Source organism: Argentina silus (assembly GCF_951799395.1).
Source record: "Argentina silus genome assembly, chromosome: Y".
Lineage (NCBI taxonomy): Eukaryota > Metazoa > Chordata > Actinopteri > Argentiniformes > Argentinidae > Argentina > Argentina silus.
The window spans coordinates 12,937,862-12,965,665 of NC_139654.1; the positions used below are offsets into that span (position 1 = coordinate 12,937,862).

Here is a 27,804-nt window from a genome sequence, read left to right on the forward strand (position 1 = left end):
CGAACGCTGCATGTCCCCCCACATATTTTTTAGAACTTCTATTTTATTCTATTTTAAAACTTATTGTTGCACTACTCTGTGGCACTGTCACTTTTGCATTTCACTGTATACTTGTATGCACATGACAAATAAAGAATCTTGAAGCGTCCAGCTCCCAGTCGGCAACGCATCTGCGCCCTATCATCTATCAGCACACCTGCAACTCATCCCCAATCAGCACCCTACAAGAACCCTGCCCGGACATCACTCCAGTGCCAGATCGTACTGTCTCATGGTACTCACTCGTGACCTACAGACGCTTCAGCCCTCCTGTGAAACCCCTGCGAATTCCTGGTGTCTTGTCTTCCTCCTTGTAACCGACCCTGTTCTCCTGTGCCCCATCCAGATACCTTGTCCTCCTTGGTTTCCCCCTCGTCGACCCTTCCATGGACCTAGCCCCTTACCTGTTACTGGACCTCCCCGCCTGCTCGACCCACTGCCTGTCTGACTGCCCGTCTGCCTGCCCGACCACATGCCTGTCTGACTCTCCTGCCGACCCTGGACCGACCCTCAACTACTCTCGTCCCCACTTTTTTAAAGTCCATATCCCAGTTATTTAACAACTTGCAGTTGACACATTTCCAATATAATCTGATTATCCTCATCCATTAGGCGATATTAGACAATGTGTCTGCTGCCAGTTGCTGTCAATAACTGAGATATCGATATCGGATATCAGTTGGTAGAGCATGGCGCTATACAGGTATATACTGAAATGTATGCACTCACTGCAATGTAAATTGCTTTGGATAAAAGCGTCAGCTAAATGGCATATATTATGTATAAAAAGTTATTTTTTTTATTGACTGTAGTAATGGTGGTTAATCACAGAAATTTTACTTTGACTTTACGTTGCTCACAATCATATATGTTTCCTCACATGTACAATGTTTTTTTTTTTTACTATTTTTGAGTCTATCCCTAAATTCTCTTGTTGATAATACTTGCTAGTAGACAACACAACAGAATGTCACATTTGTCTTCTCTATGTCAGGATAGAATTCCTAGACTAGAGTACTCGTTATACAATCATGACACAGAAATGTCCAGTTTTCTTACTTTCATTTATGGTGAAGATATTGCGGTTGATTTCTTAAAATGGTATGTAAAAAGTAAACAAGAAAATGTTTAAGACGTTTAAAGATAAAGTTGTTTGAATGTCAGTGTTCTGTATTTGAATGTGGATCAAGATGTTGACGAGTAACCTTTTCTGGAAAAAGCTTGAAAAACAGTATCCTAAATGAAATAATATATGTATTGTTAATTCTCAATTCGAAGATGTGTGTTCTACTGTACATTTCTGGAAAGTTTAAAAAAATATATATAAATATTGATTCTGTTCCAAAAAGGTGATTGTTTCTATGGCCCTTTTTGATCTGTAAATGTGTAACATTGGTGAGAGATTCGCCTCCAAAGAAAATGACAATGACCAGAGATATCTAGACCATGAGAAGCATGGAAGGGGAACTCATGACAGCTGGCACAGATACTGGAACATACACACTATGAAATCACATGCTATTTTTTATAGAATGTACTAAGAAGGCCAGAAGAACCACACTATTTGTCAGTTTCACAGACACAGATTAAGCCCTGAGTCCTGGAATGTATTGTACCTTCAATAGAGACTCTCCATTGAAGATGCATTTAGGAGTAGGTGTTATTGGCTACTGGTTCTATGAGGAATAGAGTGTCATTTGAGTCAGAGCCTCAGAGCATGGAGATCAGTGGAGGCAGAAATTGGAGGACTGGCTCATTGTAATGCATGGAATGGAATGAGGAATGGTATCAAACACGTGTTTGGAATGAGGAATGGTATCAAACACACGTTTGATACCATTCCTCATTCCATTCCATGCATTACAATGAGCCCGTCCTCCAATTTCTGCCTCCACCAGCCTCCTCTGATGGAGATCGACAAAATCCTGAGATGGTGTGCATCCTGCAGCATTTCCTACCTAACCTTTAAACCAGGAAGTCATATTGAGATACCTAACTTTTAAACCAGGAAATCATGTTGAGATAGAGCCAAGGGAAGGAAACCTGTCATCAGGGCTCAGTATTTCAAAACATTTAATCTGGATCAGAATGGATCAGATTCTTTTTTTTAATATCCAGGATCAGATTGAGCTGTCTGATTTTCCCTATACTACAAAAAATCTGCCAGATAGATCTGATCCTGGATAGCAAAAAATAATCTGGATTATTCGGATCTAGATTAAAAATGTAAAAACAACCGAACAACCGAACAATGGTGGCAAACTGTGCAGATGAACTCATAAACTATCTAGTGTTTCTACCATCAGGCACGTCTTGTATAGACAAACCCGGTCTATCTTTCTTACCAAGCTCTAACTGTCTCACCACGCGAGTTGTTATTGATCGACACAGGGTTTACGAGGCTCGTACTCATGATAAGTATCAAACAGTATGCTATTAAAATCTTTAGTTTGGCGGTAAAATTGATTCCACAACGTATGATGGTAGTTGGCACATTGCTTTATTTTGAAAACAGACATTGAAACCATTTTTTTTTCTTTTTCACAATTTAACTCCTTAGATTGAAACTGGACATTGCACTCACTGGAACATAGGAAAAAAAAGTTTTGTTTTGTTTGATTTTCTTTGTTTAACATCAGTGCAAGAGTAAATTCAATTCATATCAAACTCGTAGAACAACACCTAAAACATCAAAAAGAAGCCACGTTTTCTTTGTATCTGTGACTGCGAAAAGTTCTTCTCAGTGGAAGAGTTCCCATGCAATTTGTTAGATGGTTCATGCTAATCGTGTTCATTTAGAGGGGGATGAGAAGTTTGGGATCCACCCTTTTAATGTTTCATTTAAGGAGCTCATAACCCCATTAAAAGGCCTCGTTAAATGCTTTACAAATTGTTTTCATACCCTGTTTAGGGTGCCAAAAGGGTTATGCAATGTTTGGCAAAGCACCAGGTGTATGGACATGCTCTTAATAACATGTACATTTGCTTATTAATTATTTGTAAAGCATCTATTCAGGTCTCATAAAAGGAGTATGAAGGTTGCATTAAGCCTTAAAAGATATACTTTAGTTTAAAATGACAATTGGGTAATCTGAGGTTAACATAGACGTTAATGTCATAGTATGAATTGTTTTCCATCAAGTGATATGAAAATATGTAAACAAAGCTTGATGAACTCAAGCAGAATATGACAATGCTTCGTGGTTTGTTGGGACTCGGGGCGAAGCTTAATCCGACCACTGATTCACTCACATAGACAGAACATATTCACCAAATCATACCACTTGAGCCAAAAAACGTCATGTTGGAAACTCCCCCCGACATAAGAAAGAATCATTGCCACACAAAAAAATTACAAACAAATAAAAACGGACTGTCTTCACATTGAGTAGGCAAAGACCAACCTTTAGATTCATATCTTAATCATATTTAATTTATCTATGTTAAACTTTCTCTTGGTCGTCCTTGCTCTCCTCCTGCTTAGCCTCTGCAGGGGCCTCAGCTGGTTTAGACTCTTCTGCATTTGAAAAAAGGAGGAAGGGAAGGAGGGGGGAGGGAGAGGGGGTGCAGAGAGCGCAAAGGAGTGGAAAGAGTGGGAGAAGAGGGAGAGGGAGGGAGGGAGGGAGGGAGAGAGATAACATTAGCATTTTCTCATGTAAAGATCTTGTTGTGAGGTCAGTTTTACTGAAACAAATAACATTACAGCTACTTTTTATCTGTTTTTTTGTGAAATATCCAAAGGTTAAAGTTGTGAGGATGGAGTTCTATTGATAATCAGTGAACAGTGTGACATATACAGTATAAAACGTTAGCTGTTGACTCCTGACCATCCCAGAGGCGTTCACTGTCTATGTACACTGCTACTGGGACTGCCACATCTTTATACTACACCAGGGGAGGCTAATGGAGGTAGAAATTGGAGGAAGGCCTCATTGTAATGCATGGAACGGCATGAGGAATGGTATCAAACGTGTGTTTGATACCATTACTCATTTCGTTCCATGCATTACAATGAGCCCGTCCTCCAATTTCTACCTCCACCAGTCTCCACTGTACTACACCTATTCAAATGAATTTGACCCTGCCGTCACATTGAAGACCTTATTGTTGCGCAGAGACAGGAATAGCAACATTGTATACCCGCTAAGGAACTTGCTGGGTTGGATTCTCAATATGGAGACTTAATCCAAACAAAACTGTCATAGATATACAGTGACAAGGTTGGCTTATTGGAACAGCAAAATATACACACCAGTATCCATGCAATCAACAACATAGCAATAGCACTTAAGTCAAATTTCTCACATTCTCTTGGGAAGAGTCATCAGCGGATGACATCATGTGATGTGCTCATTCACTGGGAAATAAACACTTATTAACACTTAATCTCCCGCCTTCACTACTGCAACGCACTCTTGGCCGGACTCCCCGCCTCCGCCATCAGACCTCTGCAGCTCATCCAGAACGCTGCGCTCGTCTGGTCTTCAACCTCCCCAAATTCTCCCATGTCACGCCCCTCCTCCGCACCCTCCACTGGCTCCCGGTAGCAGCTCGCATCAAATTCAAGACCCTGGTGCTCGCCTACCGGGCGGCAAAGGGAACAGCTGTCCCTACTTGCAAGCAATGGTTAGCCCCCAAACCCCTGCACGACCACTCCGCTCTTCCACCTTGGCTGCCCGCCTGGCACCGCCACCTCTACGTGGATGCAGCGGCCGCGCCACTCGGTCACGGCTTTTCACTGTCCTGGTGCCCCGCTGGTGGAATGAGCTTCCCCCCACTGTCAGGACTGCAGAGTCACTACCGATCTTCCGCCGTAGATTGAAAACCCATCTCTTCAGGCTACATCTTAACAGTCCTTCCTAAGACCTCTTCACCCCCACTACCCTTCCTGTACTAACCCTAACCCCAACCCTTGAGACCTCTTCACCCCCACTTCCTCCCTGTACAAGTTCTCTCCTGTTAATAAATAATAATAAAATAAATAAATAAAATAAAATAATGGCATTACGACTGCCAGTGGCCCCTGGTGTGAGCATTGATTACTTTGTCTTATGATGACTGTTGGATAGATGATTCACTTACATAAACAAATGTATTTGTTGTAAGTCGCTTTGGATAAAGGCGTCTGCTAAATGCCATAAATGTAAAATGTAAATGTAGTTGTTACGGTTCCCCCTCTTAACCATCCCTCTGGCGCCACCTTGAGGCCCCGGCGATCATCGCTGGAGCGTCCAGCTCCCAGTCGACAGCGCACCCGTTCCCTGTCTCCCTTCAGCACAGCTGCAAACCATCTGCAATCACCGCCCTATAAGAACCCTGCCTGAACTCCACTCCAGTGCCAGAACGTACTGTGTCCATGATACCTCGTCCTCCCTGGTTTTCCCCCTCGTCGACCCTTCCATGGACCTAGCCCCCTTACCAACTACTGGACCTCCCTGCTTCCCGACCATCTGCCTGTCCGACTACCCGTCTACCTGCCCAACCTCCTGCCTGTTTGACTGCCCGCTCTCCTGCCGACCCCTGGACCGAACTTCGACTACTCTCTTTGGACTATCCACTTGTCCCCGTTCATTATTCCCATTATTAAATACGCCTTCGGGCTTTATCTACCCTCTCTGTGTGCTGTCGTTGGGTTCCTCAGACCTTCTGTGTAACAGAACGTTCTGGCCACCAAAATGTCGGAACCAGACGGCTCAAAGAACCCGGGTATGGAGGAGGCAGGGGCTGCTGCCATCGACCATCCCTTGCTCGCCATCCTGTGGCAAAAGACATGGCTTACCAGAGAGAGAGGTCCTGGTAAGCCATACCACCTTCACCCACTCTGGCACCTCTCAAACTCGGCTCAGTCTTACAGCCTGGGCGCCCTCCTGGATTCCACGGCCGATGACAGCCTCATTGACGCCACCCTGGCTAAAGAGGCCGGGATTCCCCTGCTTCTCCTGGATACCCCAATTCAGGCTCTGGACGGTCGACCCCTGGGCACCATTACCCATAGCACCATCTCCCTCACTCTCACCCTATCGGGAAACCACTGTGAATCCCTCAGGCTCCTCGTCATCCCCGCATCGACGACCCCCCTTGTGTTGGGTAGACCCTGGCTGGAGAGACACAATCCCCACATATGCTGGACCACTGGGAGGATCCTGGGATGGAGCGTGGAGTGTCATGCCAACTGCCTCCGCTCCGCCTCCTCTCCACCCGGTCCTCCCAGACCGGTCGCCCCGTCCCCAGACTTGTCCGGTGTGCCTCCTCTCTACCACCACCTAGCTGAGGTCTTCAGCAAGGAACGTGCCCTATCCCTTCCTCTTCACCGCCCCTACGACTGTTCGATTTACCTCGACCCTGGTGCCGCCCTCCCGTCCGGTCGACTGTACAACCTCTCTCTCCCAGAGAAGCAGTCCATGAGGGAGTACATCTCTGAGTCCCTAGCCTCAGGCATCATCCGGCCCTCTTCCTCCCCGGTGGCAGCGGGGTTCTTCTTCGTTAAGAAGAAGGGAGGAGACCTCCAGCCCTGTATTGATTTCACCATCAAGAATAAGTACCCGTTACCCCTCATCAGCTCTACCTTCGAGCCTCTCAGTCACGCGGCCGTCTTCACCAAGCTAGACCTCCGGAGTGCGTACCATCTGGTGCGCAATAAAGGAGGGGGATGAATGGAAGACGGCCTTTAACACTCACCTGGGGCATTTTGAGTATCTAGTGATGCCCTTCGGGCTCACTAATGCCCAGGCCGTCTTCCAGGCTTTGGTGAACGACGTGCTGCGTGATATGTTGAATGTCTTCGTGGTGGTGTACCTCTACAACATCCTGGTGTTCTCCAGGACTGAGGAGGAGCACTACTAGCATGTCTGTCTGGTCCTCCAGCGACTCCTGGAGAACAGACTCTTCGTGAAGGCCGAGAAGTGCCAATTCCACACCGCCTCCGTGGAGTACTTGGGCCACATTGTGGAGAGGGGTCACCTACGGGCGGACGGGAGGAAGATCCAGGCGGTGGTGGAGTGGCCCCAACCCATGAACTGCCAGCAGCTGAGACGTTTCCTGGGCTTCGCAGGGTTCTACCGGTGGTTCATCCGGGGGTTCAGCCAGGTGGCCGCCCCCCTAACCGCCCTCACCTCTACGCTCCGCCCGTACTCCTGGATCCCGGAGGCGGAGGCCGCCTTCTCAACCCTGAAGAGTCTGTTCACGACAGCTCCGGTGCTCATCCACCTCGACCCATCCCGTCAGTTCCTCGTGGAGGTGGACGCTTCTGACACCGGCCTCGGGGCCGTCCTCTCCCAGGTGTCCGCAGAGGACCAGAGGGTCCATCCCTGTGCATTCTTCTCACAACACCTGACACCGGCCGAGAGGAATTATGACGTGGGCAACCGGGAGCTGCTGGCAGTGTACGCGGCCTTGGTGGAGTGGAGACACTGGCTGGAGCCCAACAGCCGTTTGTGGTTTGGTCCGACCACAAGAATATGACATACATCCGGTCGGCCAAGAGGCTCAACTCCCGCCAGGCGCGTTGGGCCCTCTTCTTCACCCGGTTCGAGTTTATGAACACGTACAAGCCAGGCTCCAACAACACCAAGGCCGACGCACTCTCCCGTCTGGCCCCGGAGGAGGTGGCGCCACCAACCCCCAACACCATCCTTCCCCCATCTCGAGTGGTTGGCATCGTCACCTGGGCCATTGACTCCGTGGTCAGGAATGCCCAACGCACCTACCCCAGCCCAGGAGGCGGACACCCCCGAACGTGTCTTCGTTCCCTCGGCAGCCCGATCCCGAGTCCTAGAGTGGGGGCACGCTAGTAAATTCGCTTGTCACCCAGGGGTGGGCCGGACGTTGTCTTTCGTCCGCCGACGGTTCTGGTGGCCCGCCATGGAGTCGAATACCCGGGAGTATGTCGCCGCGTGTACCATCTGCGCACGGAGCAAGGCCTCTCATCAACCCCCGGCCGGGCTACTACAACCCCTTCCTATCCCCAGCCGCCCTTGGTCCCACATTGCCCTGGACTTCGTTACCGATCTCCCCATCTCCCAGGGTAACACCGTGGTCCTTACCATTGTGGACCGGTTTTCGAAGTCCGTCCACCTCGTCGCCCTTCCCAAACTCCCCTCCTCTGCCAAGACCGCCGACCTCCTGGTGGTACACGTGGTGCGACTCCATGGGATCCCCCTGGACATCGTATCTGACCGTGGTCCCCAGTTTACTTCCCAGGTGTGGCAGGCCTTCTGTAAGGGGATTGGGGCCACGGTCAGCCTCACATCAGGGTACCACCCCCAATCCAACAGCCAGGCGGAACGGGCCAACCAGTGCTTAGAGGCTGCCCTCCGCTGTGTCTCCTCCCGTCATCCCTCCTCCTGGTCCCGACACCTTCCTTGGATTGAGTAAGCCCACAACTCCATGACCAGCAACGCCACAGGCATGTCCCCATTCGAGTGCTCTCTGGGATACCAACCCCCTATGTTCCCCAGCCAGGAGGAAGAGGTGGCTGTCCCTTCCACCAGGGTCCATCTCCGTCGGCGGGTCTGGAGGTCCGCTCGGGCCGCTTTAGAGAGTGCCACCGAGCGGTCCAGACGCACCGCTAACCACAGACGCAGACCCGCCCCCACATACCGTCTCGGACAACAGGTTTGGTTGAGAGCCAAGGACCTTCACCTTCCCTCCACCTCCCAGAAACACGCCCCCCGCTACGTGGGTCTCTTCCCAGTCGACAGGATCGTCAACCCTACCGCGGTACATCTCCTCCTCCCTGCCTCTATGTCCGTTAACCCCGTGTTTCACATCCCACAGATCAAGCCCTCTGTCTCCCCCTGTCAAAGCCCCTCCTCCACCCCGAGTGCTGGATGACGGCGACCCTGTGTGGACCGTGAAGGAGGTCCTGGCGGTCCACCGTAGGGGTCGCGGTTTCCAGTACCTCGTCGACTGGGAGGGTTATGGGCCTGAGGATCGAGACTGGGTCCCGGCTTCCTACTTCGCGGACCCCTCCTTGTTGGTCGAATTCTATCGGGCCCACCCGGACGCTCCAGGACGGTCGCCCGGTGTCTCCCGTAGGGAGGGGGGTACTGTTACGGTTCCCCCTCCTAACCATCCCTCTGGCGCCACCTTGAGGCCCCGGCGATCACCGCTGGAGTGTCCAGCTCCCAGTCGACAGCGCACCTGTTCCCTGTCTCACCTCAGCACACCTGCAAACCATCTGCAATCACCGCCCTATAAGAACCCTGCCTGAACTCCACTCCAGTGCCAAAACGTACTGTGTCCTCCCTGGTTTTCCCCCTCGTCGACCCTTCTACGGACCTAGCCCCCTTACCAACTACTGGACCTCCCTGCCTCCCGACCATCTGCCTGTCCGACTACCCGTCTGCCTGCCCGACTATCTGCCTGCCCGACTACCCGTCTACCTGCCCGACCTCCTGCCTGTTTGACTGCCCGCTCTCCTGTCGACCCCTGGACCGAACTTCGACTACTCTCTTTGGATTATCCACTTGTCCCTGTTATTCCCATTATTAAATACGCCTTCGTGCTTTATCTACCCTCTCTGTGTGCCGTCGTTTGTTTCCCCAGACCTTCTGTGTAACAGAACGATCTGGCCAAATGTCGGAACCAGACGGCATCAGATACCCGGGTCGGAGGGAGGCAGGGGCCGATGTCACCGACCATCCCCTGCACGTCATCATCCAACAACACGACGCCCTTCTGAACTGGGTCATGGACCGGATCGACGGCGCTTTCCGACACATGAATGAGCGCCTCACCCACCTTGAGCTCCACGCCTCGACCTTACCCCAACCCTCCGTGCTGACACCGACGCCGTCAGATGCGATCCCAGCCCCCAGGCTCCTCACGGCCTTCGAGAGCCTCACCTCGCGCCTCCTTGCCCCTTCGGAGGGGAGTTCAATCTCTGCCGTGGCTTCCTGGCTCAATGCGAACTTGCCTTCCAGTTCCAGCCCAGCAGATTCCGCTCCGGAGGGGACAAGGTGGCCTTCGTAATGTCATTGCTGACCAGGCGCGCGCTGAAGTGGGCCGTCGTTGCTCTGGGCAGTAGCCCCGCCTTGGCGTCGAACTACAAGGATTTCAAGGCGGAGTTCCGCTTCGTACAGTAGTCACTGACTCGTGACAGATGAGTCATCCAAAACCACTTAGCAATCTACAGGACATTCAATTGGCGGGTTTCAGGTAAAGGGTGTGGTAGGGAGCTATATATATACAGTATAGCAATTTTTGCAGTTTTAATGTTGCAGTCGATGTGAACGCTCTGATTGTTGTTAGTTTTGGTCTAGTTTGTGTCAATGGTGTAATGACTATTGATTTGCGGAAGACGATCGTACAGCAACTTTGTGGAAGACGATCGCACAGCAACAAGTGCTATTCTTGTCTCTCATTGGTACACACCTTTGTATCCAGGTATATAAACCACTGCTAAATGCATAAAGCTTTTGGCATTGTATTTAATTGTATGATATTAGCCACCAGGGGAGGCTGGTATAGGCACAAATTGGAGGACTGCTCATTGTAATGTAAACACAGGTATTTGACATCAGTCCTCATTCTGTTCTATGTTCATTCCTCATTCCGTTCCACGTTCACAATAAGCCTGTCCTCCGATTTCTACCTCCACTAGCCTCCACAGCTAGCCACATATCTTATGTCAGGGACAGTCAACCAATGTTCTCTTTGGTTGTTCTGCTGGTTCTATTCTCAGTTGTATATTTGTTCACCAGTTTTGAATTTCTGACCATGTCAAGTCAACAATCAATTATGGGGTTTCCCGGACACCCCATAGATTCATCTAAGTCCTTGACTCTAGTACATCGCTTCTTCAATGGATCAATGGAGAATCTCTATTGAATGTAATGTTGAGTCCAGGCCTTGGTTTAATCTGTGCCTGGGAAAGCAGCCCTTTACTTGAGGGAGAAAACAGAACACCTGACATGTACACCAGTAGCCAATATAGGTGTAACTATGACAACCTGAAGACAGAGCAGGCTCCGTGACCTACTTTTCTCAGACCTGTCTCAAACCCTGCTATATAGGACTCTCAGCACACACTATTAGGTAGGGCGATGTAATACAATGCCGTGTGTCAGATCTTGGACTTGAGCCCAACTGAGCTTTTTTCTGTTAGCGAAGCAACGTTGACTCAACGTCTATTTCCATCAAATCTAACAGGATCATGGAAGAGAGCATCATTATTATTATTTTTTGCGTAATTACAGTTTTGAAATATTACGTTTCCAGCTACAGTTAAGGGAAGATCAGCTACAGGTATGTGTTGTAAACCAGGGGAGGCTGGTGGATACCACACGTGTGTTTGATACCATTCCTCATTCCATGCATTACAATGAGCCTGTCCTCCGATGTCTACCTCCATCAGCCTCCCCTGCATCACACACAACACTCATCTATAGACGAGGCTGTCGCTCAGATGGAGGCTGGCCTCTACTCTACCTTGTTTATCTTGTGTTTGGTTAGGCTCCTCCTTGTCAGCTGTCTCTCTGACACTAACAGCAGGCACATCGGCTTGTTTGGGCTCCTCCCCCTGTTCGCCACTCTCCTCCCCACTCTTCTCCACCCCCTCTGTAGCGACGGTGGCGACGGGGGACTCTGTGCTGCTCTCCACCTCTTTGGGCTTCTCCTTGGCTTCACTGACCTCTGCCTTGTCCTCCTCTTTGGGGGGTTCAGAGGGAGCCGGGGCAGGGGTGGTGGTGGTGGGAGAGGGGGCAGCCGCAGGCGAGGTGGCAGCCGCTACAGGGGAGGTGGCCACAGGGGTAGGGGAGTTTGCTGGCTTGTCTGAGACGCGGCTATTCGCTTGGCTTGTCTCCTCCTCTTTCTGCTCAGCGGGGGCCTCTCCTGCTTGCTCGGTGTCTGCGAGGGCCTCCTCCTCCTTCTTCTTCTCCTCCTCCTCTCCTCCCTCTGGCGCCTCCTCTGGGACAGCAGCCGGACTGTCATCCTTCTCCTCCTCCTCCTCCCCGTCTTTCATTTTTTTCCGGGTTATGTGTCCACGGAAGCTGGCCTGGATTTTGGTGGCCGCCTTGTGGGCTTTGTCCTCTGGTTTGTTCCCATCTTGCTCGATTTTCTGCTCCGCCTCCTCGTTCTTCTCAACCTGGGACAGAGACAGACACAGAGAGTTTCAAGAGAGTGATGAGCGCAAGAAATCCATCAAAGGGCTAATTATTGTTTGTGTTGAGGTTTTCAATCATGAATGATATATAGCTATGCAGTTGTTATGTTATGCCGAGTCAGAGTCTAGTATCTCTAAGCCCTGGTGTCGTATCTTCAAGACGTGAATGGGAGAAAGGTCTAGTAAGGTAGTATCAGGTCCCATACTCAGGCCCCCACTAAATAGTGAATGACAGTCACATTTGTGGGTTACGCCATTTTAATAATGTATCAACATCCAGCCAATAGCTGTACCTATCACAGGAAATGAATGCTTAACATCAGGGACTCAACACCATCTGATTTATGTCCCAACTTTCTCGCCTCATCTGTGGATTTACTGGACATTCTGGTCAAAGGTGCTCTGGCCCTTGGCCAAGCAGTGCGACGGAAGCGGCGACACCGAGGCAAGCGCGCCGGGGCTTTGGTGCACTTCAGGGAGAGAGGATTACGCTCTCCTCTACCGGGAATACTCCTCTCAAATGTCTGCGCACTGTGCATCGCGACCCCATTTCTACTCGCAAGGCGAAAGGAGGAGGGATCTGTTTCTATATAAATCAACGCTGGTGCATCGACGTGAAAGTGATTTAGCAAACTTGTTCTCCTGACCTGGAATCATTTTACATTTACATTTATGGCATTTAGCAGATGCCTTTATCCAAAGCGACTGACAACAAATACATTTGTTTAAGTAAGTGAATCATCTATCCAACAGTCATCATAAGACAAAGTAATCAATGCTCACGCCAGGGGCCATCGGCAGTTGTAATACCAGAAGGCTTTTTTTTATTTTTATTATTTATTAACAGGAGAGAACTTGTACAGGGGGGACGTGGGGGTGAAGAGGTCTCAAGGGTTGGGGTTAGGGTTAGTACACAGGGGGTAGTGGGGGTGAAGAGGTCTTTAGGAAGGACTGTTAAATTGTAGCCTGAAGAGATGGGTTTTCAATCTACGGCGGAAGATTGGTAGTGACTCTGCAGTCCTGACAGTGGTGGGAAGCTCAATCCACCAGCGGGGCACCAGGACAGTGAAAAGCCGTGACCGAGTGGCACGGCCGCTGCATCCACGTAGAGGCAGCGGTGCCAGGTTGGCAGCCGAGGTGGAAGAGCGATTTGATTTTTCATCACCTGCAGACCGTTTTACTCTCCACGTGAATTCACTTCTTTTATATTGGCTAGAGTTTACATCCCCCCACAAGCTGACGTGAAAGTGGCTCAACGTCAACCTCGAGAGTGAACACGTATTCCTCAGTTCTTGTCCTTGGGGACTTTAACAGGGGCAACTTAACTCACAAACTGCCTAAATATAAACAGTTAATCAAATGCCCGACCAGGGAGGAGAAGATTTTGGATCACTGTTACAGCACCATCAGCAGAGCTTATCATGCAGTTCTCCGCGCGGCTCTGGGACTATCTGACCACGCTCTTATTCATCTGATCCCGGCATTCAGGCAGAAACTAAAACTTTCTAAACCTGCTGTGCGGACATCTAAGAATTGGAGCAGCAGAGAAGCAGTGGAGGAGCTGCGTGACTGCCTTGACACCACAGACTGGGAGATTTTTAGGACTGTGTTAGCAGGTGATGCGGTGCGGTGGACCCAAGTAACTAGAACTAAAGAAACACTAAACTCAAACTAGGACAACGGGGTAAACAACTAGAATAGCGGAACAGACGGGCAGACAAGGTACTCACGGACAGACAGGGAGAATCTCTGACAAGGACATGGGGAAACACACAGGCTATACATAACAAACAGGGGACAGAACACACAGGTTAAACGAATACTGCTAGATTAGGAGGGCACTGGCCCCGTAGCGCCAGAGGAGATCGCCAGAGTCACCAGACAGCAACCTCAGGTGTGACAGTACCCCCCCCCGACGAACGGCACCAGCCGTTACTTGGGTGCCCCAGGATGCAGGCGGCGGAAGTCAGTAATCAAGGTGGGGTCCAGTATACTCCACCGGGGCACCCAAGTCTGTTCTTCCGGACCATACCCCTCCCAATCTACCAGGTACTGCAGACCCCTCCCCACCCTTCTACACCCCAAAATACAGTCTACTGTGTACGCCGGCTGTCCTCCGACGAGGCGAGGTGGGTGAGCAGGGTGGGGAGGGGGGGCCAGGGGGCAGGAGATAACGGGCTTGAGGAGGGAGACATAGCCCGTACCGCCAGATGAGGGCGCCAGAGTCACCAGACAGCAACCTCAGGCGTGACAGGACTGCTTCCAACAGCCTGGACGAATACACAGAGTCTGTGACATCATACATCAGCATTCCAACACGCACCAGGGTGAGTTACAACAATGACAAGCCATGGTTCACAGCATGACTCAAACAGCTTCGTTTGGAGAAGGAGAGGGCTTTGGAGAAGGAGAGGACACAAGGAAAGGTTTAGACTGGCTAAGTACACGTTTGGCAAGGAGATTAAGGAGGCCAGACGACAGTACTCAAAGAAGCTAGAACAACAGTTTGCAGCCAACGACTCCTTGTCAGTCTGGAAAGGCCTTCGAGTGATCACAGACTGCAAAACCAAATCCCCCCACTCTATGGATGACCTCAGACTTGCAAATGACCTGAATGACTTCTACTGTAGATTTGACAGACAATGGAGCAGCCCTGACTCTGACCCACAAAACCAACCCTCCCCCACAGCTATCACACCTCTTCTTCCCAGCCTGGACAGAGACACTAACCTCTACAGCCCCCTCCCCCCCGTCGCACCTCTCTCCATGCAGGAGAGAGACGTCAACAAACTGTTAAAGAAACAGAACCCCCGCAAGGCAGCTGGACCAGATGCTGTCTCCCCCTCCACACTGAAGCACTGTGCAGACTGTCACGCCTGAGGTTGCTGTCTGGTGACTCTGGCGCCCCCCTCTGGCTATACGGGTCAGTGCCTCCCAATCTACCTTGAATCATACCACCTGTGTGTTCTGTCCCCTGTTTGTATAACTAGCCTGTGTGTTCCCCATGTCTTCGTCCGAGATTCTCCCTGTCTGTCTGCCTGTATCGCTAACCCCTGTGATTCCCGTTCGACTTATTATACCACTTGTTAAGTGTGTACATTATTTAAACGGAGCTTGTTTTCTCCACCCTTGTTTTACCGTTTGGTCCCCGTGTTTGTTTGTTCCCCACTCCCTACCGTTGCTATATTAAAACCCCCGCTTTAACAAGACTGAACGCTGTTGTCTGAGTATCTCTCCGCACTTGGGTCCACCACACTACCACCCACCCTAACAGCAGACCAGCTGTCTCCAGTGTTTACGGACATCTTTAACACTTCACTGGTTGAATGCATGATACCTGCCTGCTTCAAAACATCCACCATCATCCCAGTTCCCAAAAAGCAGAGGATCACAGGCCTTAATGACTACAGACCAGTCGCCCTGACCTCTGTGGTAATGAAGACCTTTGAGCGCCTCGTGCTCACCCACCTCAAGGCCATCACCAACCCCCTCCCACCACAGTTTGCCTATAGAGCCAACAGGTCTGTAGACGACGCAGTCAACATGGGACTTCACTTCATCCTCCAGCACCTAGACTCCCCCGGCACCTACGCCAGGATCCTGTTTGTGGACTTCAGCTCTGCATTTAACACTATCGCCCCAGCTCTCCTCCAGGACAAGCTATCCCAGCTGAGCGTGCCTGAGCCCACCTGCAGGTGGATCACTGACTTTCTGACAGACAGGAAGCAGCAGGTACGGCTGGGCAAGCTTGTCTTGGAGCCCCAGACCATCAGCACCCGAGCCCCACAAGGCTGTGTGCTCTCTCCTCTACTCTTCTCCCTCTACACCAACAGCTGCACCTCTAGCCAAACTTCTGAAGTTCGCGTATGACACAACCCTCATTGGATTAATCTCCAATGGTGATGAGGCCGCCTACAGAGAGGAAGTTGACAGCCTGGCTTCCTGGTGCAGCCAGAACTACTTGGAGCTGAACGCCCTAAAAACTGTAGAGATGGTAGTAGACTTCAGGGGAAGCCCAGCCCCAACCGCCCCCCTCAACATGTGTTTCACGTGACCGTACCTGTTTTCTGTTAGTGGCATTTTGGTTAATAAATGGAGAGCACGCTCCTAAGTTAGCTCTGGCTTCAGTCTCCGTTATTAAAACCTAACATTGGCGATGAGAGATGGCTGATTGCTCCTTACCACCACCCTCCCCCTTCCTAGCCCTACCGGGAGAACCACCGGTGCCGTGGCCTCGCTGGATTTCCTCGTTCGAAACATATATTCTAGCTGCCGGCTTAGAGGATGTTTCGGCAGTGAGGAAACGTGCACTCTTGCTGCACTGCCTAGGAGCGGAGGGACAGCGCGTGTTTGGAACTCTCGCTCTGCAACAACTTACACAAATGCAGTGGAGCTACTAAAAGCACATTTCGCAGCTCCACAAAGTGCTCTGCTCCGTCGCGTCATATTCCGACGGAGGCACCAACGGTCGGGTGAGTCAGTGACGCAGTTCGTGGCTGATTTACGAGGTTTAGCTAGCTTGTGCAAGTTCGGGGCCTTACAGGACGAAATGATAAGGGACCACCTGATACTGCACACGAACTGTGACAAAATAAGGGAAAGACTGCTACTGGAAAATGATGATTTAACATTAGCAGCAGCTCTACACCTTGCAGTTCAGGTTGAATCTGCTCTGGAATGTGCAGCTAGTTTATCCACCTCTTCCAACTCTCTAGCACTGGCCAAGGCAGCGGGCCCACTCGAGTCACGGGTGCCCCTCCTCCACGTGAGTGCAGACAGCAGCGAGGAGAACATATTACTAGCCTCTCAGTCACGTGACCGCCCCCACACCAGCCATGTGGGAATTGTGGCTCTTCTGCGCACAATTCAAGAGCTCAGATCTGTCCTGCCCGTGGTAAAACCTGCTCCAACTGCGGGAAACTCAACCACTTTCACAAAGTCTGTAGGTCTGCCCCAGCTAGAGCCTCCCAGCCACCTACCACAATCATCCACAATGTTAGCTCAGGACGAGCGCCATTTAAAACATGCTCGTTGATGGTTGGTGATGTTACTCTACCCCTCCTCCTAGACACTGGAGCCACGGTGTCCCTCCTGAACTTGGCGACTTACACACAGTTTTTCTCCCACGAGCCACTGGGGCAGCCCACCACCACCCTGCGTGGCTATGCCAACTCCAAGATTGACATCGTGGGCTCCGTTCAGCTGCCTGTGAAATACGGAGAGAAGACACTGCCACTCTTCAGGTTCAATATCGCACGCCACGGGACCAACCTCCTAGGCCTCGACGTTTTCAACAGCCTCGGTTTCACTCTGCTAGACACCGCTGGCTCAGAGATTCACACTGTTGCCATCCCCTGGCAGCAACAGTGGCCCATGCTGTTCAGCGGTGTGGGCTGCCTCAATGTTTTTGCCCACCAGCCCTTGTTAGACCCGCAGGTGACACCTGTCATCCAGCCCCTCCGCCGCTCTCCTCTGGCCCTCCGCGATGACATCTCCTCTGAGCTACAGAGCATGCTCGATGGCGACATCATCGAGTAGGTGAATGCATCGCCCTGGATCTCCAAAATTGTGGTGGCAAAGAAGAAGTCTGGGGGGCTGCGACTCTGCGTGGATCTAAGAGCGGTAAACAAGGCCATCATCCCAGACAAAAACTCTTTGCCAACGACAGAGGAGCTCACCGCCCAGTTCCACGGGTCCACCACTTTCTCCAAACTAGACCTCCGCTAGGGTTACCTCCAGGTGCCACTACACCCTGAGAGCCGCAACCTCACCGCGTTTATCACCCACAAAGGGGTCTTCCGTTCCAAACGCATGGCTTTTGGTTTAAGCTCTGCCCCCAGCTGCTTCCAAAAGATAATGGCCTCCATCTTCGCTGGGATCCCGGGTGTGGCCATCTACCTGGATGATATCGTGGTTCACGGGGCCACTGTCGAAAGCCACGACGAGCGCCTCCACAGCGTGTTCAGCGCACTGGCCAAGCACCACCTCACACTCAACGGCGAGAAGTGAGTTTGTGGGGTTCCGTCTCTCGGCTGATGGCATATACCCACTCCACTCGAACACAGAGGCCATCCATCGTGTCCCGGAGCCCACCTCTCAGTTGGCCTCCTTCCTGGGCATGACAGCGTTCTACCTACGTTTCCTGCCACAGTACTCGGCCACGACCGCGCCACTGCGACAGCTGCTGAAACATGGTGAGCCCTGGCTCTGGACGTCTGCCTGCTCAGACGCTATGCGCCTCCTAAAGTCCCAGCTCACCACACCACCGGTCCTGGCGCACTTCGACCCAGCCAGCCCCACCCTCGTCACATGTGACGCCTCCGCCACGGCCATCGGTGCTGTGAAGTCCCAGCTGCAAGGGGGTGTGGAGAGGCAGATCGCCTTTGCCTCACGGGCTCTCAGCCCCACGGAACAGAGGTACTCGGTGGGGGAGCGGGAAGCCCTAGCGTGCCTCTGGGCATGTGAGCGCTGGCACATGTACCTCTACAGACTCACATTCACACTGAGGACGGACCATCAGGCCCTCACCACACTCCTAGCCACGTCTGGCACCGGCCACAAACCACTCCATCTCCATCGTTGGGCCGACCGCCTGAAGCAGTACAACTTCCGCCTGCAGTTCACGCCGGGCCAGGACAACATGGTGGCTGACCTGCTGTCACGTGCAATCCCCAACCCACCCCCAGACCCACCCCCAGGCCGAGCACGACCTCGTCCAGCTCCTCCACACACCCCTCCAGGAGACAGTGTCACTGAGGGAGATCCAGGACGCCTCAGCTGACGACCCCACCCTCTCTACACTCTCAACCTACATCAGACAGGGCTGGCCGGCGAGGGTACCAGATGAGATGCTCCCCTACTCCAGGGTCAGGGACGAACTGTCATGTTGGAATGACACCTGCATTGCTCGCGGGCTCTGCACTGTGGTCCCGAGTGCCCTTCGGGCGCGTGTCCTTGCTATGGCGCACGAGGGCCACTTGGGCATAGTCAAGCTCAAACAGCGGTGTTGCGACGTGGTGTGGTGGCCAGGCATCGATAGGGAAATCGAGACCCTGGTCAAGGACTGCATTGCTTGCCTTCTTAGCGGTAAGACCAGGGCCCCAGCCCCACCCCCGCCCATGCAACCGCTGGACTGGCCGTCCCAACCCTGGGAGCACCTACAACTTGACTGCGGCGAGCTCCATGGAGTACCGCATCACCAGCGGTTCCTCGTCGTTGTCTACGATCTCCACTCTAAGTGGCCAGAGGTAGCGCCCGTGGGCTCGGTCACAGCCAAGGTGTTGATTGACTGTAACAGGGTCCTAGACACAGGGGCGGACTCAGTAGGTATTTTAAGGGTAATTCCCGTTTATTAACACTTTTTTCATTCGTGGTTCTGGTCGACTTTTCAGTCCTCCAATCCCTCGTCGACCTCTCAGTCGATGCTCTCCAGCCCTTACTGAAAGCAGAGGCACACACATCTTAAACCATTCGTTAACGAGGCTTCATTCGCAACAGGTGTGCGACAAAGCCTCGCTTCCGCACCTTGGCAACGGTCCTGTAGCACCCTCTACAGGCCAAACGCTGCATGTCCCCCCACATACCCCCGACGGCCGACAGCCTACTCCCCCCACCCCCTGTACGGGAGAGGAAGTCTGCCACGACCATCTGCACCCCCGGTCTGTGCACGACCGAAAAGTTGAAGGGCTGCAACGCGAGATACCACCGGGTGATCCTCGCGTTCACACCCTTCATGCGGTGGAGCCACTGGAGGGGAGCATGGTCGGAATAGAGGGTGAAAGCGCGACCCAGCAGGTAGTAGTGGAGGGCGCCGACCGCCCACTTGATAGCAAGGCACTCCTTCTCCACCGTGCTGTACCGGCCCTCCCTCTCCGACAGTTTGCGGCTCAGGTACAGCACCGGCCGGTCAGCCCCCTCCACCCGCTGGGTCAGCACTGCTCCCAGGCCTCTATCCGACGCGTCCGTCTGTAGGGAGAAAGGGAGGTTAAACTCAGGCGCATACAGGACCGTTTGTGTACCGGCAACCTATAGGGTTGAACCCGGCTCCGTTTAACCCGGCTGCGTTTCTATATGGTGGTCGATAAGCGTAGTCCGACCGGGCAGGGGAGAGAACACGTCAGCGAACCTAGCTTGCAAATCTGCAACGTCCGTGGCCTGGCTAGCAGAGAGATGGTTATCAATACCGACCGGAGTGCTAATTTTTGATTTTGGGACTTCCGGTCCGAACTCATCTCTCTCTGGAATTATTGTAGCCAGAGCAACAGTGACCACGTCGTTCCATTTTTTAAGGAGATTTATGTGATACACCTGCAAGCTATCCCCCCGGTCCAAGCGGACTACCTCATAATCCACGTACCCCATGCGACGTGTGACCACAAACGGCCCTTGCCACTTCGCGAGAAAAACCCTTCCTCCCAATTTTCTTTACGAAGGTCTAGGACACCGCGGGGCTTACGCCCGTAGAGTAATTCAAACGGGGAAAACCCGGTGGAAGCTTGGGGAACTTCCCGTACCGCAAACAGCAGGGGATCTAGCCATTTATGCCAATTCCGACTATCCTCGTGCACAAACTTCCGGATCATTGATTTCAAGGTCCGATTGAACCACTCACAAAGGCCATCCGTGGCCGGGTGGTAAACACTGGTTCGAATCGCCTTGATGTTCAACAACCCGTACAGTTCCTTGAGGGTGCATGACATAAAATTGGTGCCCTGGTCGGTGAGAATCTCTTTCGGGATTCCCACGCTGGGGGTGATTACTTGAAACAATGCCTGCGCTACAATCAGAAATATTGCGCAGCGGTATTGCCTCGGGGTATCGAGTTGCGTAATCTATCAAGACCAACACAAATCGATACCCCTGTGTACACCGATCAAATGGCCTGATAATATCCATGGCAATGCGGTCGAATGGGTTCTCGACCAATGGTAAGGGCCGCAACGGGGCCCGGGGAATGGCTGGGGGATTTACCAATTGACATTCGCGACAGGAAGCGCACCACCTACGCACCTCTGCCCGAATTCCCGGCCAATAAAATCGAGCCATTATACGGTTCAGTGTCTTATCATAACCTAAATGGCCCGCCATGGGGTTGAAATGAGCCGCCTGGAAGACTATTTCCCGGCGGCTACGGGGAACCAACAACTGGGTTACTTCCTCCTGACTATGCGAGTCACGACTCACTCGGTATAACCTGTCGCTGATGATCGCAAAATAGGGGTGGGCGCGCACTGTGTCTGGCCGTACCAAAGTACCATCAATCGCTATCACTTGGTCATAGGCCGATCTTAGGGTCTCGTCACGAGACTGCTCGAGGGGGAAGTCACCTAGCAGCGGATAGTTCGGCGGGGAAATCTCGGGTTGAGACCCCCCCACTGGCTCCGGCTCCTCGGCAGTGTCGCGAGGCGCCGCCTCAGCACAGAGCACATTACATGCCTCACACCTCCCTCTCTGTCGTGGACACACCCCGGTAGCCCGCTTTACCGCTTGAGGAAAATAGCATTCTATTCGCACAGCATTCTACAACCCGGCTGCGAATGGGGGGGTGGAACGGCTGAACCAGTCATTGAAAAATGGCATCAGGGCCCATCTGGCACAAGGGTGCACACTCACCACCAGCCTCCTCCAAACGCTGCTGCATTACCGGGCCACCCGACACGCCACCACAGGAATCTCCCCAGCCTCCCTTATGCTGGGGCGGGAGCTTCAGCTGCCTCTGGATAGACTCCGCCCTACAGCAGCTTGGGCCCCAGCCCACCCGGTTCGAGCCGCCGTCGACACACGCCAGCATCGGATGAAGGACCGTTTCGACAGGGCCCGACGTGCTAAGCCACCTGCCATCGCTGTCTTGGACTGGGTCAGGATTCGTCGACCTCATCGTGACAACAAGCTCCAGTCGTTTTGTTCGGACCCGGTCCAGGTGAGCCAACAGCTTGGCCCGGCTTCATTCAGGCTCGCCGACGGCACACGCTGGCATGCTAGCCGCCTGGGCAAGGTACACGCCCCCCCGAGCCCAGACCTGGTGGTGCCCGCTGCTAGTGTTCTGCCGGCTGCATGGTTAGAGGCTGCACCAATCCCAGCTCCTCCGGCCCAAACAAAACAATGCATTGACAGTGTAATTTATAATTTATAAAAATTATTCTAATTTATAGTGTACATGCCCCACAACCATTTCACAGCCTCTAGCGTCATTGCCATTTGGTCTCACACAACCTACAAGATGTATGGTATCAGAATTCAAATAAAAGAATTCTGATTCTGAACAGGAAGCATTTTACTGTGGTGAACATTGATTGGCTTTCATTTAAAGACAATCAAATACTTTCAAATACAAACCAAGATGGTCCTCATCTGCAAACAGATGACTTCAACAGCACAGGCACCCCCCCCATACACCCACCACCCACCCACAGTAACTAGGATACTAGTAGAATTAAGAAACATGAGTGAAGTCAGAGGAAAAGGTACAAGTGGAGGGTGAGAACTGAATCAAGTTTTGAGCAGGGTTCAGGTTTGGGGAGTATGAGGCATGAGGAGTTTAGGAAAAGATCAGGTTTAGGTTTAGGATGAGGTTAGGTTTAGGATAGGTGTCAAGACTTGAACAGAGGGCAGAGATAGATATTACCTTTGATTACCTGAATCCAAAGTTGAAGCGGTCCATCAAATAGGGGGTGGTATTATGACTTTTATAAATGTAACAAAAAGGAAATTAAATGAAATAAGGAAATTAAAAATGATGCTGAAATAGCCAAATGCAAATTAATAAATAATAAAAACGAATTAATACATTTGACATATTTGACTCTAAAAATTATGTCACACTGTACATGCTCAGACAGACACATTATGGTAATATATAAATAAAATGTAAAAAACAAGATAAACCAAAAGCTTATAGCGTAAAGAAGAAGCAGTACTGTATGGCACTAAAGCACATCAATGACAGTGTAGATAAAACAAATGAACTGTCATGATGTAAGGGAGTGTTGCAACGCTCTGTCTTTCATGCTGTTGCAGTGTGATGTTGTCATGGGAGCGGCCGATTCTTATTTCAAAATGAATTCAAATTGGATTTCATCTGTTTTTGCACTGTAAACCAGACAGCATGTAGTGTGTGTGTGTGTGTACTACTTAAATGTCTCCACATTAGTCTCCACAATTCCTCATATTACATAATATCATTTCCATTTGGACTTTAATACTGTAATGTGTTGATGTGTTATTACAGTAATTATAGCAGCATTGATTATTTATGAATTATCCCGTTCCCAGAGCAGCGTTCGGAGATCCATCTTTGCCAGCGATCTCTTCTCAACATGCACAGCCACACTATGTCACCATGACTGACATTGCACCTGACCCCTCAGGGAATGAGCCAATAGCAACCCATAAATCAGACTGATCAGCAGGGAGGGGCCGGGTGTTCCATTCAGGACGGGGTCTGGTTCAGGGTCAGTGTGTGTGTGTGTGTGTGTGTGTTGACTACTGCAACGCATTCTTGGCCGGTCTCCCCGCCTCCACCATCAGGCCTCTGCAGCTCATCCAGAACGCCGCCGCCCGTCTGGTGTTCAATCTCCCCAAATTCTCCCATGTCACTCTCCTCCTCCGCACCCTCCACTGGCTCCCGGTAGCAGCTTGCATCAGATTCAAGACCCTGGTGCTCGCCTACCGGGCGGCAAAGGGAACAGCCCCTCCCTACTTGCAAGCAATGGTCAGCCCCCAAACCCCTGCCCGATCACTCTGCTCTTCCACCTCGGCTGGCCGCCTGACACCGCTGCCTGGATGCAGCAGCCGCACTACTCGGTCACGGCTTTTCACTGTCCTGGCGCCCTGCTGGTGGAATGAGCTTCCCACTGCTGTCATGACTGCAGAGTCACTACCAATCTTCCACCGTAGATTGAAGACCCATCTCTTCAGGCTACATCTTAACAGTCCCTCCTAAAGACCTCTTCACCCCCACTACCCCCCTGTACAAGTTTCTCTCCTGTTAATAAAAAAATAAAGAAAATAAAACTTCTGGCATTGTGACTGCCAATGGCCCCTGGTCTGAGCATTGATTACTTTATCTTATGATGACTGATGGATAGATGATTCACTTACTTAAACAAATGTATTTGTTGTAAGTCGCTTTGGATAAAGGCGTCTGCTAAATGCCATAAATATAAAATGTAAATGTGTGTGTGTGAGTGTGACACATTGCTTACCAATAAATAATAAAAACCAGAATAAGGCAATTATGAAGTAATAATTTATTAGCCTGGTCCCCAGTTTCTGTTTGTGGTTTAGCCAGCTCTTATGACGAGTCATGTCGCTATGGCATGACAATGATAGCCAGAGCTGGACCGGGCAAATAGAGATCTGGACCAGGCTAATAATTATGAATATAACTTATAATGATACAGCAAGTGAGGTACTGGAATGTGAAATAAACTATTAGAGAAAGAGTTGAATAGCTGCAGCCTATCTGGCACAAGTTCACAGTCACAGTCTTAATAATATGCAAGTCTCCAATTAATTATTGGCTGTTTATTATGCGTGATCTCAAGTGTTCAATTACCAGATTTTGGCCTTAGCACTTAGCTCGTCAAACAGAATTACTTACTGGAAAGCATGAGTCATAAGACAAATGTGTGGGGATGTTTGGGAATATGGCGAGGGATGATGACATCATTTTTGGAATTAGGAGAAAAAATCACATGGTCCATTTGGGAATAAAGATTTGTTTTCTTTCTTTCTTGTGTTTTTTTTATTTTTTATTTTATTTTTACAATTTGCCGTTTTAATGAAATAGAATACCACAGGGCTTAGAATTTGAGAAACAAATAAGAGAATGAATTGAATTCCACCGATTTTACCACAATATAACGACAATCATTATTTTTTTTCTTATTTTTTGTGAACGCACATGATGCGCCAGTGTGACGCACATGATGCTAGATCTGCCACATGCACCTGCCATGACAGCCATGTAATAAGATTGTCACCCTAGAATCATGTGTCAGAACATGCAATATGAATGCCACAGCAGAATCACAAGTCATGTAGTCATGACATATAGTTTTGAGACATAACAAAATGAAATGAAATACAGTAGCTGTAAAGGGATGTCCTAAAAAAGCAAATATAAACCCCAAATAATTTAACATCATAAGATAATCAATAAAGAGTATGTGATCTAATAAATGCCTATGGTGAATGTCCACCTTGTTGGATGGGCATCCCTGTGTGAACCACACCCCAGCCTGCCATGGGTTGACAGAGGGATGTGTAACAGCAGCAGCACCCTCCCCCGCGTCACACCACACCACACCGCTGCTTCTAGTCCTTATCTAAAGCAAACCGACTGTTACTATCTCTTACTACAGATAGTAATGTCTCTCAGAGGGTCAACCAGACACCTAAAACCAGACATGGTAAAACAATTTTTGTTATTTTTTATGAATAAATAAATAATAATAATACCATAAGCCTTGCAATTACACATATTTCTCCTTATAATTATAATATAATATAAAATAATAATATAATATAAAATAATAATAATCTCCTCACAATTCAATTATATGAATGTGTATGTGTGTGTGTGTGATCATTGTAGTGGACAGGAGCACCTCTCAGACAGAATGACAGACTAGAGAGAGCAGAGCAGAGTAGAGCTGCAGTCTGAATCACCCCCCATTCTCCCTGAGCTGAGCGAGCTGCAACCCATTCACACAGTGAACACTCAGCACTACACCCTCCCTCCCTCCCCCTCCCCCTCCCCCTCTCTCTCTCTCTCTCTCTATGAGAGGAGGGCTCAGTGGAAGGGACAGCCACAGTCCCTGCCTAGCTACCTATTCCCCTGACAGTGAATTGATGAGCACGGTTGAACCATTGTTTTCGATAGCCGAATAATAGATGTTTTGCCAGGGCTAATAAACAAGCCATATGCCGGCTTTCACAATCATTACGCCTCCTCTGACAGGGTGTTGGTGCTCAGTGTGTGCACGCTGGAGGTGGTAGCCACTGCTTCTCTCTGGGTGTATCAGGCTCAGTGCTGTTTTAACAGCAGAGCCATCGCTCTCTTGTCTGACCATGTATTTACAGTACATGCTCTCTGTTCATCCATCTAAAAAAAACAAAAAAAAACATCAGTCATCCAGCACCCCCCTGTTCCTCAAAAGCAGAAGCGGAGGTGTGAGATGCTCCCCTGTGGGTGATCAATATGAGGCAGCAGATAGAAGAGAGCCGTGCGGAGAGAGAGAGAGAGACAGGCAGGGCTTTAATGCAGTAGAAAAGCTCTGTGTGAGAAGAGACCGGAGAGCCTCACCCCAGTGTTTCAATGTGCCTTGCTGCCTAGCATGCTGAGCCTAGCCTGGGCTTCAATGACTCATCCACCCTGGCATTTAAGCAGCTATAGGGTGTTGCAACATGGAATCCAATGCTTTATGGAGCAGATAGAAAAATCATGATCAGACTGAATAACTGGGGCTGGAGATCATACTGATCATACTAGCATTGTGTAGAATCTCCTCTACAAGTATGCCCCTGTGGATGGCTACCTAAAACAGGGTATTCTGTCACACACCTCAAAGACCCACACCTGAGGTCTACCAATGCCTATGTTCCCAGAGAAAGAGACTATCTATTGATGAGGAAACAGGCCATTATTGCTAGTGACATGGACACAAAAACAGGTGTACTGTGCACGTCCTAGTGCCCTGCGTGGTGATAATGTTATATAATATATAATAACCCCAGGAGCTAATATGATTTTCCCTTTAAGGTCCCTTAATGTATTCCTTGTGTAGTTCCCAGGAAGCTACAACCATGCTATCGCCAGAGGAGTCCCGTCTGTCCTTACCCCACCTTTTTTTTCGTGAGGAAAAACTTGCATCGCTATTATCTCCTGTGTTTATATATATATATATGTGCATAAAGATAACACAAATATAAGATTTTCAGGCAGCAATTAGGGCATCAATTAAGAGCGGCCTTAAAATAATTTAGGCAGTATCTTCCTGGTAGATACATAGTAAGATAATGTCTCTCAGCAGCCCTCTACAGTGGGGAGGCATTCAAGTCTAGATGTATGCACTGATTACAATACAAACCCATCAAGGGCTATCACAGCACAAGCCAGCAAACAGGTACAAGTGTATATCAATAGGCTTTCTGCTTTTTTAAAGTAATGGATCGATCGCTGAAAAGCCCTTCTCGGGCATCATACAGTCTCCTCTTTCAGATATGACAATGTGAGGTTTGAAAGCATGGTGGCTGGCTACGCTCATTCATACTTAACTACATTAACAAGGCGTGTCAAGGCATGTCACGGGGAAAGGAAGAGTCACAGGGAACGGCAAAGTCTAGGAAATCAAACCAACACATTCCTCTAATCTCTTCGTAAGTACAGCAATTACTCTGAAAAGTTAACGATTTTAGTAGTTACATTTTTTGAAAATGATAGATAAGAATAAATAATTTCTTAAAGCAGTTACCGGTTTTGTTCTTCTTATACAGCACAGCATAGTTTCCTTTCCTCTCCTTTCTTTTCCCCTTCGTTCCTTTTTTTCTCTCCTTTCACTTCTCCCTCTCTCCCGCACACACTTGCAGGCTGTATCAACAGCTGAACCGCCTAATGCTTTTACTCATAACAATTTGCACACACACTCACAGTCTGCCTG

At 50.2% G+C, this 27,804-nt stretch overlaps 1 protein-coding gene across 1 annotated transcript; it reads right to left on the reverse strand.

Annotated features, from left to right (window-relative positions):
• Positions 1-2,614: 2,614 nt before the first annotated feature.
• LOC310824255 (uncharacterized protein) lies at positions 2,615-27,804 on the reverse strand. Its single transcript, XM_083697099.1, has 3 exons — positions 27,619-27,804; positions 11,470-12,124; positions 2,615-3,556 (listed from the first exon to the last, which is right to left on the reverse strand). The coding sequence occupies exons 1-3, from the start codon at positions 27,646-27,648 to the stop codon at positions 3,483-3,485; spliced, it is 759 nt and encodes a 252-aa protein (XP_083553225.1). The 5' UTR covers positions 27,649-27,804; the 3' UTR covers positions 2,615-3,482.

What these genes read in the sequence shown, in the direction of transcription:
- LOC310824255 (XM_083697099.1), bottom strand. Translation starts at nt 27,648, where the DNA reads ATGCTGTGCTGTATAAGAAGAACAAAACCG. An exon ending in GTATAAGAAGAACAAAACCG is followed by an intron (nt 12,125 to 27,618) that starts GTAACTGCTTTA and finishes TCTCTGTCCCAG; the next exon opens with GTTGAGAAGAACGAGGAGGC. An exon ending in CCAAACACAAGATAAACAAG is followed by an intron (nt 3,557 to 11,469) that starts GTAGAGTAGAGG and finishes TTTCAAATGCAG; the next exon opens with AAGAGTCTAAACCAGCTGAG.